This window comes from Canis lupus, chromosome 15 (genome assembly GCF_011100685.1).
Source record: "Canis lupus familiaris isolate Mischka breed German Shepherd chromosome 15, alternate assembly UU_Cfam_GSD_1.0, whole genome shotgun sequence".
Taxonomy (NCBI): Eukaryota; Metazoa; Chordata; class Mammalia; order Carnivora; family Canidae; genus Canis; species Canis lupus.
The window spans coordinates 52,344,060-52,358,852 of NC_049236.1; the positions used below are offsets into that span (position 1 = coordinate 52,344,060).

General features: G+C 36.0%; 1 protein-coding gene and 1 long non-coding RNA gene across 2 annotated transcripts in view; one reads left to right on the forward strand and one right to left on the reverse strand.

Annotated features, from left to right (window-relative positions):
- Window positions 1–14,793, reverse strand: part of DCHS2 (dachsous cadherin-related 2) — a 226,643-nt gene that overhangs the window by 71,251 nt on the left and 140,599 nt on the right. The window contains exons 5-10 of the mRNA XM_038559070.1: window positions 12,790–13,806; window positions 9,842–10,029; window positions 8,421–8,520; window positions 4,772–4,929; window positions 2,827–3,670; window positions 454–693 (exon numbers count right to left, since the gene is read on the reverse strand). Coding sequence (XP_038414998.1) covers window positions 454–693; window positions 2,827–3,670; window positions 4,772–4,929; window positions 8,421–8,520; window positions 9,842–10,029; window positions 12,790–13,806 — 2,547 coding nt within the window. The remainder of the gene's footprint in view (window positions 1–453; window positions 694–2,826; window positions 3,671–4,771; window positions 4,930–8,420; window positions 8,521–9,841; window positions 10,030–12,789; window positions 13,807–14,793) is intronic.
- Window positions 10,736–14,793, forward strand: part of LOC119869350 — a 28,565-nt gene continuing 24,507 nt past the window's right edge. Inside the window, exon 1 of the long non-coding RNA XR_005370913.1 lies at window positions 10,736–11,022. This is a non-coding gene — a long non-coding RNA (uncharacterized LOC119869350). The remainder of the gene's footprint in view (window positions 11,023–14,793) is intronic.

Sequence of the window (14,793 nt, forward strand, 5' to 3'; positions counted from 1 at the left end):
ATAGATGCAGTTTATTATCAAGATAAAAAAAATTATATGTTAGTTATATATGACTCTACCATAAATAATAATGTAAATAAATAGATACAAATGTCATATAAAAAGCACACATAACTGAAGGGTGCCTGGGTGGCTCAGTCAGTTGGCTGAGGCATTGGGCTCATGCTCCGTGGGGGAGTCTGCCTGAGATTCTTTCTCCCTCTCTGTCTGCCTCTCCTCCCTCATTGCATACTAAATAATAATAATAATGCATAATAAATAATCTTTTTTTTTTAAAAAAAAAGCACACATATCTTTACATGGGAATGGTCTTTATGTGTATGGTAATCAAAGAGGTATTAGAAGTTTGAGATACCTAGCAACTGTCTTCATTTTCCCAGGCCATAACTAGTTTAAAGTATGTGAATTTTTGTTTTTAGTATTAATCACCAAGTTTCTATGTTTTTAAATTACCTGAATCTTTGTCCATAGCTTCAACCCTTGTGACAAACTGCCCTGGATTTTGGTTCTCTTTAACTGAAGCTTCATACAGGTTCTGCTGAAACACTGGTGCCTCATCATTTATATCAAGAACAGTAATTGTCAGAGTTTGAGATGAAGATAGTGCCGGTATGCCATCATCCAGGGCCAGGAGGGTCAGAATGTGCTGAGCTTTTACTTCATAGTCCAAAGGACAAGTGGTTGTTAGTAAGCCTGATTTGAAAGAAGAGAAAAGCAATATAAAACATTTTCTAGAGAAGTTGTGCTTACTCTACCTTTGTCTAACACACCTAATTTGCTAAAGATTCAGAAACTTTCTTCGTTAAAGAATAAATCTTATTAAACCAATGTTAAGTTTCTATATTATCAAGAATAAAAAGATAACTTTTTAGTCAAAAGAGTCATTCTGGTTTAAATTGTAAAGATGAATGAGAATTCAGAAATAATCTATCATGTATCATTATCTACGGAGATGATTACATCAAAATTATTTTTCTACTTTCATTAAAAAAAGTCTAGATGAAGGGTGCCTGTCTGGCTCAATCAGTAGAGCATGTGACTCTTGATCTCAGGGTAGTGAGCTCAAGCCCCATACTGGGCATGGAGCTTGCTTAAAAAAACAAACCAAAAAATCTAGGTTGAAACAGTAAACTCCCCCATGTCAAATAACACTTCATGTTTAAAAGTGACTAAGCTACAAAAAGGTGAGTATGTCTACATTCCTTAGGATAAAGAGGTATAGTCTCTTTATACTATCTCAGTTAACTATCTTGTTTTACTAACAAAAAGATACAAAGACTCTTTAACTCAGGAAATAAACTTCACAGATAAAACGTGTCTCCATCCTACTGCCATTTAAGCAAATAACTCATCTAAGCAAAGTGTTATAAAGTCTGGCACATGTACAGCTGTCCCATGATTCCAATAATCCCATTTTTTTTCTTTGAGGATTGCTGTTTGCTTCTTTAACACATACTCATCCTATGAGCATTCATAGGATTGCCTTCAAATAATTAAAGAAGCTTACCAATTCAGATTTTATAATATAGGTTTTCAATAATTTCTTATTTCAGAGCCAAAGCCATTGCAAAACTCACTGTATCTTCTTCATAAGAAATGTGAGCTTTGCAAAGAAAAATAGCCCGTCTCCTCTGAATGCATTCAGCAATGATCATTTATGTCTTTGAAAAATACCTCAAACTGAAAGAGCTAGTACAATTGCTCAAGAATCATAATACCTATATTACTGAGGCACGACTTTAATTTTATCCATCCTCTTTAACAATCTGAAATAGACTTTCCTTAGCCATGTTGGAAAACAGTTTAAGTATCATTGAAACAGGTCCATGGAGACCCCAGCTCTAACAGAACTCAGCAACCGGGTCTGGACTATCTCTCTGTCAGTTAGATTTTTAGCTGGTGGTCATGCATGCCTCAGAATGGAACCATATGTACAGGATTTAATAAATATTTTGATGAAATTTTCCAACAGTATATAACTAACCTATCATCATGACTTCCAAATCCTACACATTCAGTCCCATTCCAAATAACGTTCTTAACTAACAGTTGGGCCAAATGGTATGCATCTGAGATGTTTTTGTCTAAGACTCTCTAGTTTTGAGAGAATGAGATGGTAGTCCATCTCTTCCATATCTCCTAAAAATCAGGTTGAGGGATGTTCATTTCCAATTTCACAAGAATGATACTTTATACATGTAGCTTTCCATCAAACTGCATCAGAACTTTTAGTAGATGTTATCTGGCAACATGGTGACAGCAAGACAAGCGAAGTGACATTTCTACAGTGTGGACAGTGAATAAATGCCTCTGCAAAAAAATAAAATGTTACAGCTGATGTGAGAAGTAAAGCTCCTAATGCCCAAATCAACCCAACCATTTAGAGATACAGTATTTCCAACTATTTACAAATGTATATTCGTACGATCTTAAAGATAAGTTTCCATTCTAAAGTCTTTGAATAATGCTGATGGTTAGTCACATTCTGCCTGGATTCATTTTGGTCCCATCTTCTACCCTGAGAGGACCACAGTGCAAAGTAGCAAACAAGTTTACTACAAGCAACAAACAAGTAGCAAACAAGTTTACTCACCCCATGAAATATGAGCTAGCCACAAAGCATCGTCAATATTAGCAAGCAGGCCGATTACAGGTGGCTGTTTGAGTACAACCTCTGTGCCTTTCCTATACATGAGTTAACCAGTAAATCAAGTCAAGTGTCTTTAAAGCTTACACATCTTGAGAACTGCCATTTTAACAGAGGAAAATGAAGAGGACAAATGTGAGCAAGCGATCAGAACTTTAACTGATAATGGCAGACAGTACCTGATGACTCATCTAGCATAAAGGCCATGTTTTCATTTCCTGAGAGGATACTGTACGTTATTCTTCCATTCCTTCCTTCATCTGGATCTTGAGCCATGATGTGGTGCACCAAAGAGCCTACCGTGGCATTCTCTTTGATGTGGGCAATGGGGAAAGACAGAAAAGTGGGGCTGTGGTCATTGACATCCAAAATCATGACCTTTGCCATCAGTGATCTCAGTCGCCGGTCTGTCACATTCACAGCCTGATCCGATGCAGTTATTGTCAGGATGACAGTTGGAACTCTCTCCCTGTCAAGGGGGGATGCAGTGACTAATGTGCCAAATGAGGGGTGAATGAGAAATGGACTCACTCCAGGGTGGTGGGATTCAATGAAGTACTGAATTCTACTGTTCAAAAAACTGCCATCCCCATCTTTGGCATTGAAGACATGCACCAGGGTCCCTATAGGGACATTCTCTTCTACGCTTATCACAATGAGCTCTTCTTGGAAAGATGGGGAATGGTCATTCTGATCCTCCACATCAATACTAAGGAAGACTGTGCTATTAAGGGGAGGGGTTTTGCTATGGTCTTTGGTAACCACCCTGAAAAGGTAATGAGATGTCATTTCATAATCAAGTTCCTTAGAAAGGAACAAGTCCCCTGTTGAGCTGTCAATTTCGAAGTGGCCATCCTTGTCATCTGCAGCAATACTAAAATGTAACTTTCTGTTCTGATGTTGTTGAAGGTGATCAGGTGACTTTACCAAACTCATTATTTTTGCAGGCTTCAAGTTTTCGGGTAAGACTAAGTGTCTAATATGCTGAGAAATGATAGCTCTCCCTTTAGATAATGGTATCACCTGAAATCAGAGTGGAAAGGAGCTGTTAATTCAGGGTCCTTTTAAACAGTTGAATCAATAGATGCGATGATACTATTTTGGAAGCTAGTTCCTTCCATTTGTATAATACGTGTATGTTAATTGGTGAGAAAATGTCTTTTTCAATGATAGAATCACATTATGTCTCTGAAGATTGAAAACTGCATAACATCTAGGAGATAAGAAAGTACAAAATTTTCCACTTCCCTGTTTGTTCTAATGTGTGAAATAAGGTTTGGTGAGACCATACTATAGTTAAGTTGAATTGTAGCTTTGTGATTCTCCAATGAGAATGTGGGATAAATGGTTCTCCAAATTACTCTAAATCCTAGAGACCAATATATCCATAATGACAACATCTGTGCACATTTATGTATCATGTGTCTTTGTTTATCTGAAACCAGAGCCTTGGAAATATTACGATACAGAATTTTCTCCTAACCCACATATCCTCAATCAATAAAGAATATAATTTGGAAACAAAACTCTTAGAGATATATATATTCTTGGTTATTATACATACCTTCACTAATATTACTGGTCATTATGTGCATGAGTAAAGAAATCTAGCTATGCACCAGTCATCTCATTTTTCACTGGTTAGTGTGAATTTTTCCTACAGTGAAGACTTCCCACAAGCTGTTTGCTCATTATGATTAAAGCAAAGCCTTAAAATATGGTTCTCAAGTGACTTTTCTAAATTTAAAAATAATTACAAAAAAACTATGTGATTTATTATGGACGACTTGTTTATATACAAGTTTCTCCTACAAACTTACCAGGTCCTTGCAATTAGGAACAAGTAAAAGACAAGACACTTTTTTGTTCTTTATAAGCAAAGCAACATAAATGCCTAGGTAGTGATAAAGGTGAATATCTTGTCAGGAACTGTATAGTTAAAATGAAAAGTTATTGGGGTCTAATCATTTTTCAAGTGATGATAAAAAGACACAAAATCTGCAATGCTCTCTACGAATAGCATTAAGATGTTTAAGGTACCTTCACAGTACACATTTGTATAAAAATAAAACAAAAAGCTTCTGAACATTTTTTCCACACTTTATGGTGACGATGGAACATTACCTGGATATTAATGACTGCCTGGCCTTGAAGAGGAGGCACTCCCTGGTCACTGGCAATTACAGTCATCCTGTAGGAAGGTCTATAATCATATGAAAGGATTGTGGTAGTTCTTATTTCACCACTGTTGGCATCAATCTTGAAGTGATCAGAACTGTCTTCTATACACATACACACACAAATTAAGAAATTGATGTTAACCGACAATGCAGAAAACAGAGAATCTACATATACCTGTGATAATTTGGAAGATTTGCTTCTTTTAAGCTCTGTGAGTGTATGAACATAAAATAATATTGAACATAGAGACAGGAAACATGACAGATTTTAAATGTTTTATTATGGAAAAACTCCAACATATATAAAAGTAGATGGAATGACATAGTGAACCCTTATGTGCCTGTCACCTCGCTTCAATAATTATCAACTCATGACCAATCCTTCTTCCCTACTCATTCCTCTTTACCATTCTCTTTTGAAGCAAATCCCAGATATCCTATCATTGGAACAGTTCATTATGGAAAATCAGGATAAATACTTGATGTTAAGCTTTTATTTAATAGTGTTCAAAATAATGGATTGGTTCACTAACATCCTCCTGCATTCTAACTATGATCATTAAAAGTTTGTTTAGTTTCTATTTTAAGAATCATAAGCATGAATTTAAACACATTAGCAGTGTTGAACACTAAATCTGAGACTATGTACTATATGTTGGCTAATTGAATTTAAATTAAAAAAAAATAAACACATTAGCAGAGTTTCAATCTATTGCCATAATTATTCTTATCAATGCTCAAATTGTCCCATCTTTGAACATTGGAATCCTCTTGAAGTTAATTCCCAAACTTTTCCTATATGATCCTAGTAGTCTTTAGTAGCCTCCTTACATCTGGTGTGACAAAATGGTACAGACGCATCTTGTAAATTTCTTGTCCAAGACCTGGAGTCAGCCATTTTCTTCAAGGACTCCTGGTTCCTTTTGATGGAACACGTTGTTAGGAGGCCATACTCTGAACATGAGAGGGTGCTTATTGCTTCCGGCCAGTCATTGTTTCTAGGCCTTTTTCAGTGGACAGAGAATACACACATGCACACACTAAAATATATCATAAATTCATACTGGTACTTCTAATCAAATTGATTATACAGGGTTTTATGCTGTTGTTGTTAAATAACAGGCTTATATTCTTTAATAAAATCTAAACACTTCAAACAACCCCAAAAAAACTCAAGACAAAGCCTCAGCTAGTGTCTCTCTCTCATCACTTTGTTCCAGTTTGATGAATCATTATCACAGAATAGATAATTTACCAGTTATAAGAAATATAAAGACAAATAAGAAAGAACTCTTGCCCTTAAGAAAGAGGGTAGAGCAGGAAATTATGTAACATCTCTTAGTTGTGATTTATATGCTTTGATCCATTTATTCATTTTGACATCAATACTGAATGAAATTTTGATAAATGTTATATCTGTATTTGTTTACATTATTTTATTTAATTTCTTTTCTTTCTTTTTAGAGAAAGAGAGCACATGAGCTGGGGGGAGGGTCAGAGAGAGGATATAGAGAATCCAAAACAGACTCCATGCTAAGCGTGGAGTCTGACATAGGGCTTGATCTCCCAACCCTGGGATCATGACCTGGGCCAAAATCAAGAGTTGGACACTTAACTGACTAAGCCACCAACCACTCTGTATTATATTTATTTTTAACTCATTATGTTTTTCTTACATTTTATAGTTGGCTCTATTTAGCAACTGGATGAAGTAAAAGCAATGGTATAAATAACATAATATATACCATCATATTTTTTATATTGCTACACCCCAAGTATCATTTAAAAGCTAATTTTAAAAAATTTTCAACATTTGAAAATATATGATGAACCATGAAAACATTTCCAAATTAGTGAATTCCCCAAATTCTTCAAAAATTTTAAATAAATAACATAGTATCACTACCTCAGATGATCTGGGTATACCCCCAAGTCTCATTCCCCTCCTTCTTCCCTGTATCTAGCCTCTTTTCTAAAGTGGTGGTTTATTTTTCTAGTCCATATATTCATGAATAACATATAACCTGGTTTTGTTTCTTTCTAAATAATGGTATTATAGCAGGATTATATTTTAATATACTAATTTCTCTCTTTGTGTGTGTGTGTGTATGCAACAGGCTCATTACCATTGAATATGTTGCCTTTAGGATCTTGAACTTTCCCAAGCATGAACGTAATATGCTTTTCACTTTTTTGTTTAAAATCCTTTGCTAATATTTCATAATTTTCTATATAGAGGTCTTGAATGTCTATTATTGAAATTTTCCTCCGTATACTCCTTTTAGGATGTTCCTGTTTTGGGGGGCTTTAAAACATATAATGTGAGGGGCTCCCTTTAAGAAAAATGGGACAATATTACAAATATAAATTGTCTGCTCACCCTTACTGTCATCCAGAGTTAGCTCTTCAAGTAAAGGGACCTGAAACTTAAACTTTATTACTTCATAGTAAATCTGCCTCAATACCCTGTTAATGGTGAGCAAGATCTTTGAAAATATGCTTTAGTTTGTAAAATGCTAGCAATTTTTTGGGGGGTGCCTGGGTGGTTTAGTTGGTTGAGTAATGGACTCTTGGTTTCAGCTCAGTTCATGATCTCAGGGTCGTGAGATTGAGCCCTCTGTTGGGTTTGGCACTCGGCAGAGTATCTGCTTGGGAATCTCTCTCCCTGCCCCTCCCCCTCTTCTCTCTTTCTCTCTAAAATACATAAATCTTTGGGGCACCTGGGTGGCTTAGTGGTTGAGCATCTGCCTTTGGCTCGTGATCCCCGTGTCCTGGGATCAAGTTCTGAATAAGGCTTCTCACAGGGAGGCTGCTTCTCCCCCTGCATATGTATCTGTCTCTCTCTCTCTCTCTGTGTCTCTCATGAATAAATAATAAAATCTTTAAGAAAAAAGTTAAAAAAAAACTTTGAAAATATAAATAAAATGATAGTGATTTTTTAAAAGATTTTATTTATTTATTTATTGAGATAAAGAGATAACGTTGGGAGCAAGAGATAGCATTATGTCACATTTTGTGACAAACATGACAAAGCAACAAAAATCTTTAAAAATATTTTAAAATGCAATGCCAACTAAAGGTAATCATCAGAATAAATCTGAGATCTGTGCATTCTAAAAGGAAAACATAAACATGAGACTTTTTCAATGAAGCTCCAACATACACTCATATATAGATACTGTGACATTTTCTAAGTATGATTTACTTTGACCTTAAGGATATTTAGTCTTCATAGAGATTCATGGATATTTAGCATTCACAATCATATTTCTTTATACTTAATATCAATTTTAATTCACTACTACTTTAATTTTAATAAAAGTATATTTGTATTTCAGATTATTGAAAATGATCCATTTAAGATGGATGTTTGGTTGGTTTCTATTTAAGACAGAAAAACTACTATAATTTTATATTAAACTTTTAAGTTATTTAAAAGTGAAGGTGATTCTGAATAATCACAAATGCATTTTTTTTTTTTGGTACCTGGTATTGTTTGCAACATTAACCATTTTCCCAGAAGAGGATAGATAGTTGGAAGACAAAGAGGAAATTCTAAAAGCTCCTAATCCTTTATGAGGGGTGACTTTTACCTGAAGATACTGAATATACAACTTCTGCATTGTTTCCTTCATCAAAATCCTTTGCAAACACAGTTGTAACCAACATATTTACTGGTTGGCCTTCCAGAACCTATCATTAAAACAAATGGTTTAAAAATTAGTGAAATTTTAGAAAGAAATATGAACCTTTAAGTGAAAGAACATGTTGCTATTAAGCTTCTTAAAAACTATGTTAAAATCCACCCACAACTCAAATATCTACAGTATAAAAGCTTTATATGTGCAAATCCATGAAAAGAAACAACACTACAAATTTGAATAAATTTGTTCAAATTCAGTTTGGGCAACTTATCTGCAGCATTTGAATTAATTTTGAGAAAAAAATCAAATTGACTAAATAATCTTAGATTTTGTATATATTTTAAGATTTCTAGCATCTTCTCGTTTTTTAAAAGGTCCAAAATATGCTAAAGACAAATGTAAACCTTTTATGTCAGGAGACCCATCCCTTCAGGTAACATAACTTATTAGTCAACAGGAACTTTCATGGAATACTGAAATTTACATATGGAACTGAAATCCAAGTGTAGAGTCCTGCTACCATGTGCTATTTTAATGATATAATTAAAATCAAAATAATACTCCAGTCAAAATGATTTGCTTTGATAGAATTTTCTTTAAATACAGCTTTGGAAGATGACTTTAAAGTTATTAACTGTCTCAGAGCCTTTTTTGAGTTGTTCAATATACATATCTGAATACAATTTGAATGTCCAATTCAGTTGTTTTGGAGCAACAGCTTCCAAACCCTTTATTCAAATAACCTATTAATTAAACAAGTATAAATACCTCCAAGATCTATTTATTAATTATGTACATGAACAAACATTCTAATTTATTATGTATACGATAAGACATAGAAAATATGGAAATGAAAAAGATGAAATAATATAAATGTTAATAGAAATTTCCACATGTGCTACCAAAGATTGAATTTTGTAATCTCTGGTTGTGTGTCTTTCTACTTTAGAGGTAAAGATTGCTCCCTTATATTTAACTAACCAGCTTAGAGATGTGTACCAGTTGCCCATAAGGAGATCTTCATAAAGATATGCATGCAAATTACTGGAAAAACAATCCATTATCTGAGCATTACTGGTAATGAGGCACCATTATGTTTGCAAACAACAGGCAAAACTACATTATCATAAAACTAGATGTGTGATCCCAAATAACACATATGACCATTTTATTTTTTCTTAATTTGTGGAGCTTTGTGCATTTTTGTTTTTGTTTTTGACTCGTGCACAATTTCTAGATCTTCTGGAAATGTATGCATTGCCACACCAACACTGATTTGCTAAATTCACACTTTTTACCACAAGATGGTGCTCAAAACAAACAACTAAGAATATTACAAAATCATTGCAAGGCTACTTCACTCCACAAACCTTGATGTGTAATTCCTTCCCAGGGAGACACTGTGGGAAATACGGCCTGTTATCATTGATGTCAGTAACTGAGACATAAACCACCATGGTGGCATTTCGTGGTGGGGAGCCATGATCAGTCACTAGGACAGTCACCTGATGGTGTACCTGATGCTCGTGATCCAATGCCACCCAACTGATAAATTCACCTAAGGAATACAGAGTAGAACAAAAGAGGCCATCACTATGTACTAAAATTACCACATCCAAGCTAATTCACAGGAAGGAAAACCAGATACAAAACTCAGAGTAAATGCACAGTTCTAAGTTGATGTACATTAGTAGTTTGGCTCGACTGCTAATTTTCTGAAGTTTCTCCTGAAAATGCCACTTTAAATTTGTCAAACTACCATCCACTATTTGAACTAAAAAAAATGAAGTCATAAAAATAAATGATAAAATATTCTGTGGGAATTGAGTAGTAATTTAGGAGATTTAAAATTACGATATATCCTTCTTCATACTCCTACACAGAATAACGAAAAGCATCCCAGCTCTGACATTACAAGTTCTGGGTTTGGACCCCAGTTTCTCCACCTCAGACATGGAAGGATCTCTCCTTAACCTACCTCTGAGGGCTACCAGAAACAAATACAATCTTACATTTAAAAATATTTTGTAAGCTGTAAATTATTACAAACGTGACAGTTGTTATCATTACTTTAAAATCATGCCAAAATACCTTCCTGAAAATCAAATACATTCTGTAGGCAATGGTTTGTCTTTGTAAATAGTTGTTTTTCATTATTATGTCACAAAACATATGTGAAGCAATGGATAGTGACTTCCCAGACGACTCAATGCTTTGCAAGCCTTATTGTCCATGTTCTTTCTCAGAACTGCTTTCTAGCAACCTTCCTCATGGTTCAGCCAGAGACTCAGGTATAAAATCATAGCTGCCTCTACCTGTTGCAAAGGACCATTGGAAGCCACATAGTCTCCCCCGACAGCCCAGCTGTAGAGTTCCACTGGTCATGGTTTCCCTCACCATTTATGGAAATATCTATTAGTGAGAAAGTCAATATGAAGGAACTTCTAGCTAACATTACCCTTTCTAAGATTGGTTTTACCCCCTTCATCCAAATGAAAGGACAGTAAAAACAAAGAATGAAATCAAGAACAGAAAGGAATATTCACAGTGGGTAAGTTGCTGAATTGCTGAGCTTAAATGCAGTGTTTACATATACATCTAGTATATAAGTTACATTTATATAGTATTTGCAAGAAGTGTGATTTTTAACAAAAGTCATCTACCCAACAACTGCATTTTAAAAGTGCCAAACTAATTCTCCTCTGAAAACACTAAATCCTGAATGGCAAGCAGCTTTTTATCCAATGAGCCAACTCTGATTGACAAGTAGCAGTATGGAGGTCAGTGGTGTTAAAGGCTTTGAAGCTCAGTCTGGAACTGGGCATGGGGACGCCAACACAGGCCTCCATGGGAGCTAGTCCCAGAGCACCCTCTGAGCTAGGCTCAGAGCACCAGGATGTGGAGATGTGGAAGACCGGCACACCTGCCATACTCAGAAGGGGGCCCTTGACCCCTGTATTGGCACACTGTACCCAGCCCTGGTGAACTGGAATCATTTGCAAGAAGGTAGTCTTGTAATCCCCTTCATAGGCTTTAACTCTTTCCCTCTCAGAGCAGGAATTATCTCTTCTATTCATGGTAAGGAAACTGAGCTCTGAGGTTAAGCTTCTTGCTTAAAGCCATACAGCAATTCTAGGAAAGGACACCTGGTCTTCTGAATCTGGACACAGGGCTAATTGTAGGATAGAGAAAACCATGGGGAAACCAACTGTATACTTTATTTTAAAAAAAATCAAGTGAAATAGAAGACCTTGGAAAACTACCTATGTGGTAGGTATGTGGTAGGTAGGTAGGTATGGTAGGTATGTAGGCATGTGGAAGTCAAGAGCCAGCAGATCATCCTGTACTGCTGTGCAGTTTGTGCCCTGCAGAGGGCGTCCCAGCTTGGGCGTGAATGGGAACTGAAATCCACTTAGCAGCCTTCTGGGCAAGTCATGTGCCCTGGTGTAAAGCTCCATCTGCTGGACGAAGGAGCACCTGTTCTTAATTCACACAACGGGCACTTTAAGGGAGTAAAGGCTTGAAGTTCATCAGAACTGAATTCAAATCCTGTCCCACCACGGGGCAGAGGGTACCAATTACAACATAAATGGTGCCTCCCGGAGTTGTACAAGTGATGGCCTCCTCTTACTTCCTTCTAGCTTCATAATCTAGGGCATGTTTTTTGAGCGGAGTCTCAGTTTCTACAGGCTGCATGGTTGCCATATGAACGTATTTTATTTGTAGGTGGTTGCAGAGTGAAATAAAATCTTTGTAAATTTCTGCAATATAAATTTTAAAATATAATAGCGTTTTAATATTTAGCTTCATAATGAAGACTTGAAAAAATACTCAGTGGAAATATTTGCCTCTTTCATCATGGTTCCCTTATCAGAATGAGAATAGGGAAATGCATCAATAGAGTGATTTTGCAATCTTACCTAATTGGATTTTTTTCTAGCTTTAGTTCAATAACATTTATAGTTTATGAAATATTATTTGGCATATTTTTAAAAAAATCTACAAGTGAAATAGAATGGTTGGGGGGATAATTAGACTTTGCATAGGGACTTATTTGGTCCAATCCTGACTGTACCTCTAATTCAGAATAAAAGCCATATACTGGCAATATGTGGGTGTGAGGCAAGAGAAGTATGAATCAATACAGGTAAAATTCTATTCAATTTTGACTTCATTTTAAAATCACAATTCTCTAACTGAATAAGGTATCTACTAAAAACTAATTTCAACTACATGTTTGTACTAATGTTATAACTAAAAGACTTGAGTTTTGTTAATTTCGATTTTAAAGGAGTAAGTGGAAGCTACAAAATGCTACCTGTATTAGGATTCATCTTGAAGAATTTTCCATCAGACAAAAGGAAATATGACAGCTGTCCATTCTTTCCCGAGTCTCTGTCAATTGCTGTAATTTTGCCTATTACCCCTTGGGGAACAGGGCTCTCCTCGACTTTCAAAAACAACACATCATGCAAGAAGGTAGGGGAATTGTCATTCTCATCCAGGACATGAACAATTACTGAAGTGCTCACATTTTGCGACAATCTGTCCTCCGGGATCCAGGCAAACACTCTAAAATTATATGTCTGTGTGGATTCATAGTCAAGCTGTCGTCGCAAATAAATCCAACCTGTGTAAGGATGGATGCCAAACACAGCAGAGTCTGTGTTGGGTTCCAGTGAGTACAGGAGCTGTGAGGTTGTGTGCTGTGGGCCAAGTGGGTAGGCCCGGATTTGCAGGATTTGGGTCATCAGTGAGAGAGACTCACTAACTTCCACTTGATAGACCAAGTTTTCAAAAGTCAAAGATGGGCTTTGCTCTCGTTCTTCAATTCCTACTGTCAGCACTAGCAGGGATGCCCGAGGAGGAATGCCCAGATCCTGGGCCATGAGTGTTAGTGTGCACTTCTGGGGCATGTCACTCCCCAGACTCTGATTGAGGTACACGACACCACGGCCCGAGTCAATGGCAAAGATGCTTGGGATCTGGCTTGCAATCGTATATCTGATGAATCCATTCTGCCCACTATCTTCGTCTTGTGCTCGGGCAAGGTACAATGCTGTGCCAGGCAGTGTGGTCTTGGATATTTTAACCTCATCGGAGGCTTTGGGAAATACTGGATGGTTGTCATTGACATCGATTACAGTTATGTTGACCTCTGTACTGCCGTAGGCTGGGGAGCTGCCAAGCTGGGCCTGTACTGTGAGCACAGCCACGGGCTGTGTTTCATGATCCAGAGGCTTCTGGGTTCGAATGATGCCCAGCCATGGGTGAATAGAGAACTTTCTGTCCACATCACCAGAGGAGATTCTATAGAAAATTGGCTCTGAAGAATCTGGAAAAGAAAGGTTGGGGGTGGGGGAAATAAAAAGAATAAAAAGAGAGAAACAAAAAAAAGCAATCCCCATATGCACTTACTGGAAACACTGAAAACTTAAAGCATATATATATATATATATATATATATATATATATATATATACACATATATATATACACACATACTATATCCATGGAAAACACTATGTGATATCTTAAATCTTCCTTCAAAATATACTGAAAAATGGACAAGTAGTTAAGATATATTAGCAGACAAAGGTAGTATCCAATGGACAAGGAGCAAGCCACAGGTTTCACTACCTTCCTTTCAATCATTTTGCATTAAGTAAAAGGGAAAGATATTCAGAAAATAATATGGATCCCTGTTTTACATATTTGGGGAAGCCAAGTTAAGCTTATGCTTGATGCTTCTCTATGATTACTACCTGTGAATGGCAAATATCCCCATCAAGATTAAGGGAAGGGAAAGAGGACAGGGAAGTAGCCTGTGAGCCTAACAAGATCTTTGGACAAATAATTCACTTCTAGGAATTTACCCTGCACAGAAACCTTTATAAGTTGTATGTGGATATTTGCTTGAGTCTTATTTGAACTAGCAAAAACTGACTATAAATCATTCAAATTAATAGAAAAAGGAAAATGTTTAAAGAAAACATGTTTATATCTAAGTCAAAATACTATGTAATCTTTTTTTTAATGAGACAGAATGATATCCAGTTACTTGAAAAACTATCCTTAATATATAAAAGTGTGGGGGGAGGGTAGTTGTCAAACCACAAATATAGTAGGATGTATTTTCATTAAAAAATTGAAAAGTGTGTGTGTGTGTGTGCGTGCACACGTGTATGTTTGGAGGAATGGGTTATAGATGCATATTTTCTACATTATAATCATTCTGTATTGTTTTAGACTTTTAAAAGTATCTATTACTTTTTTTGATTAGGAAAAAATGTAGGATAGGAATAATGTTGAAACAACAAAG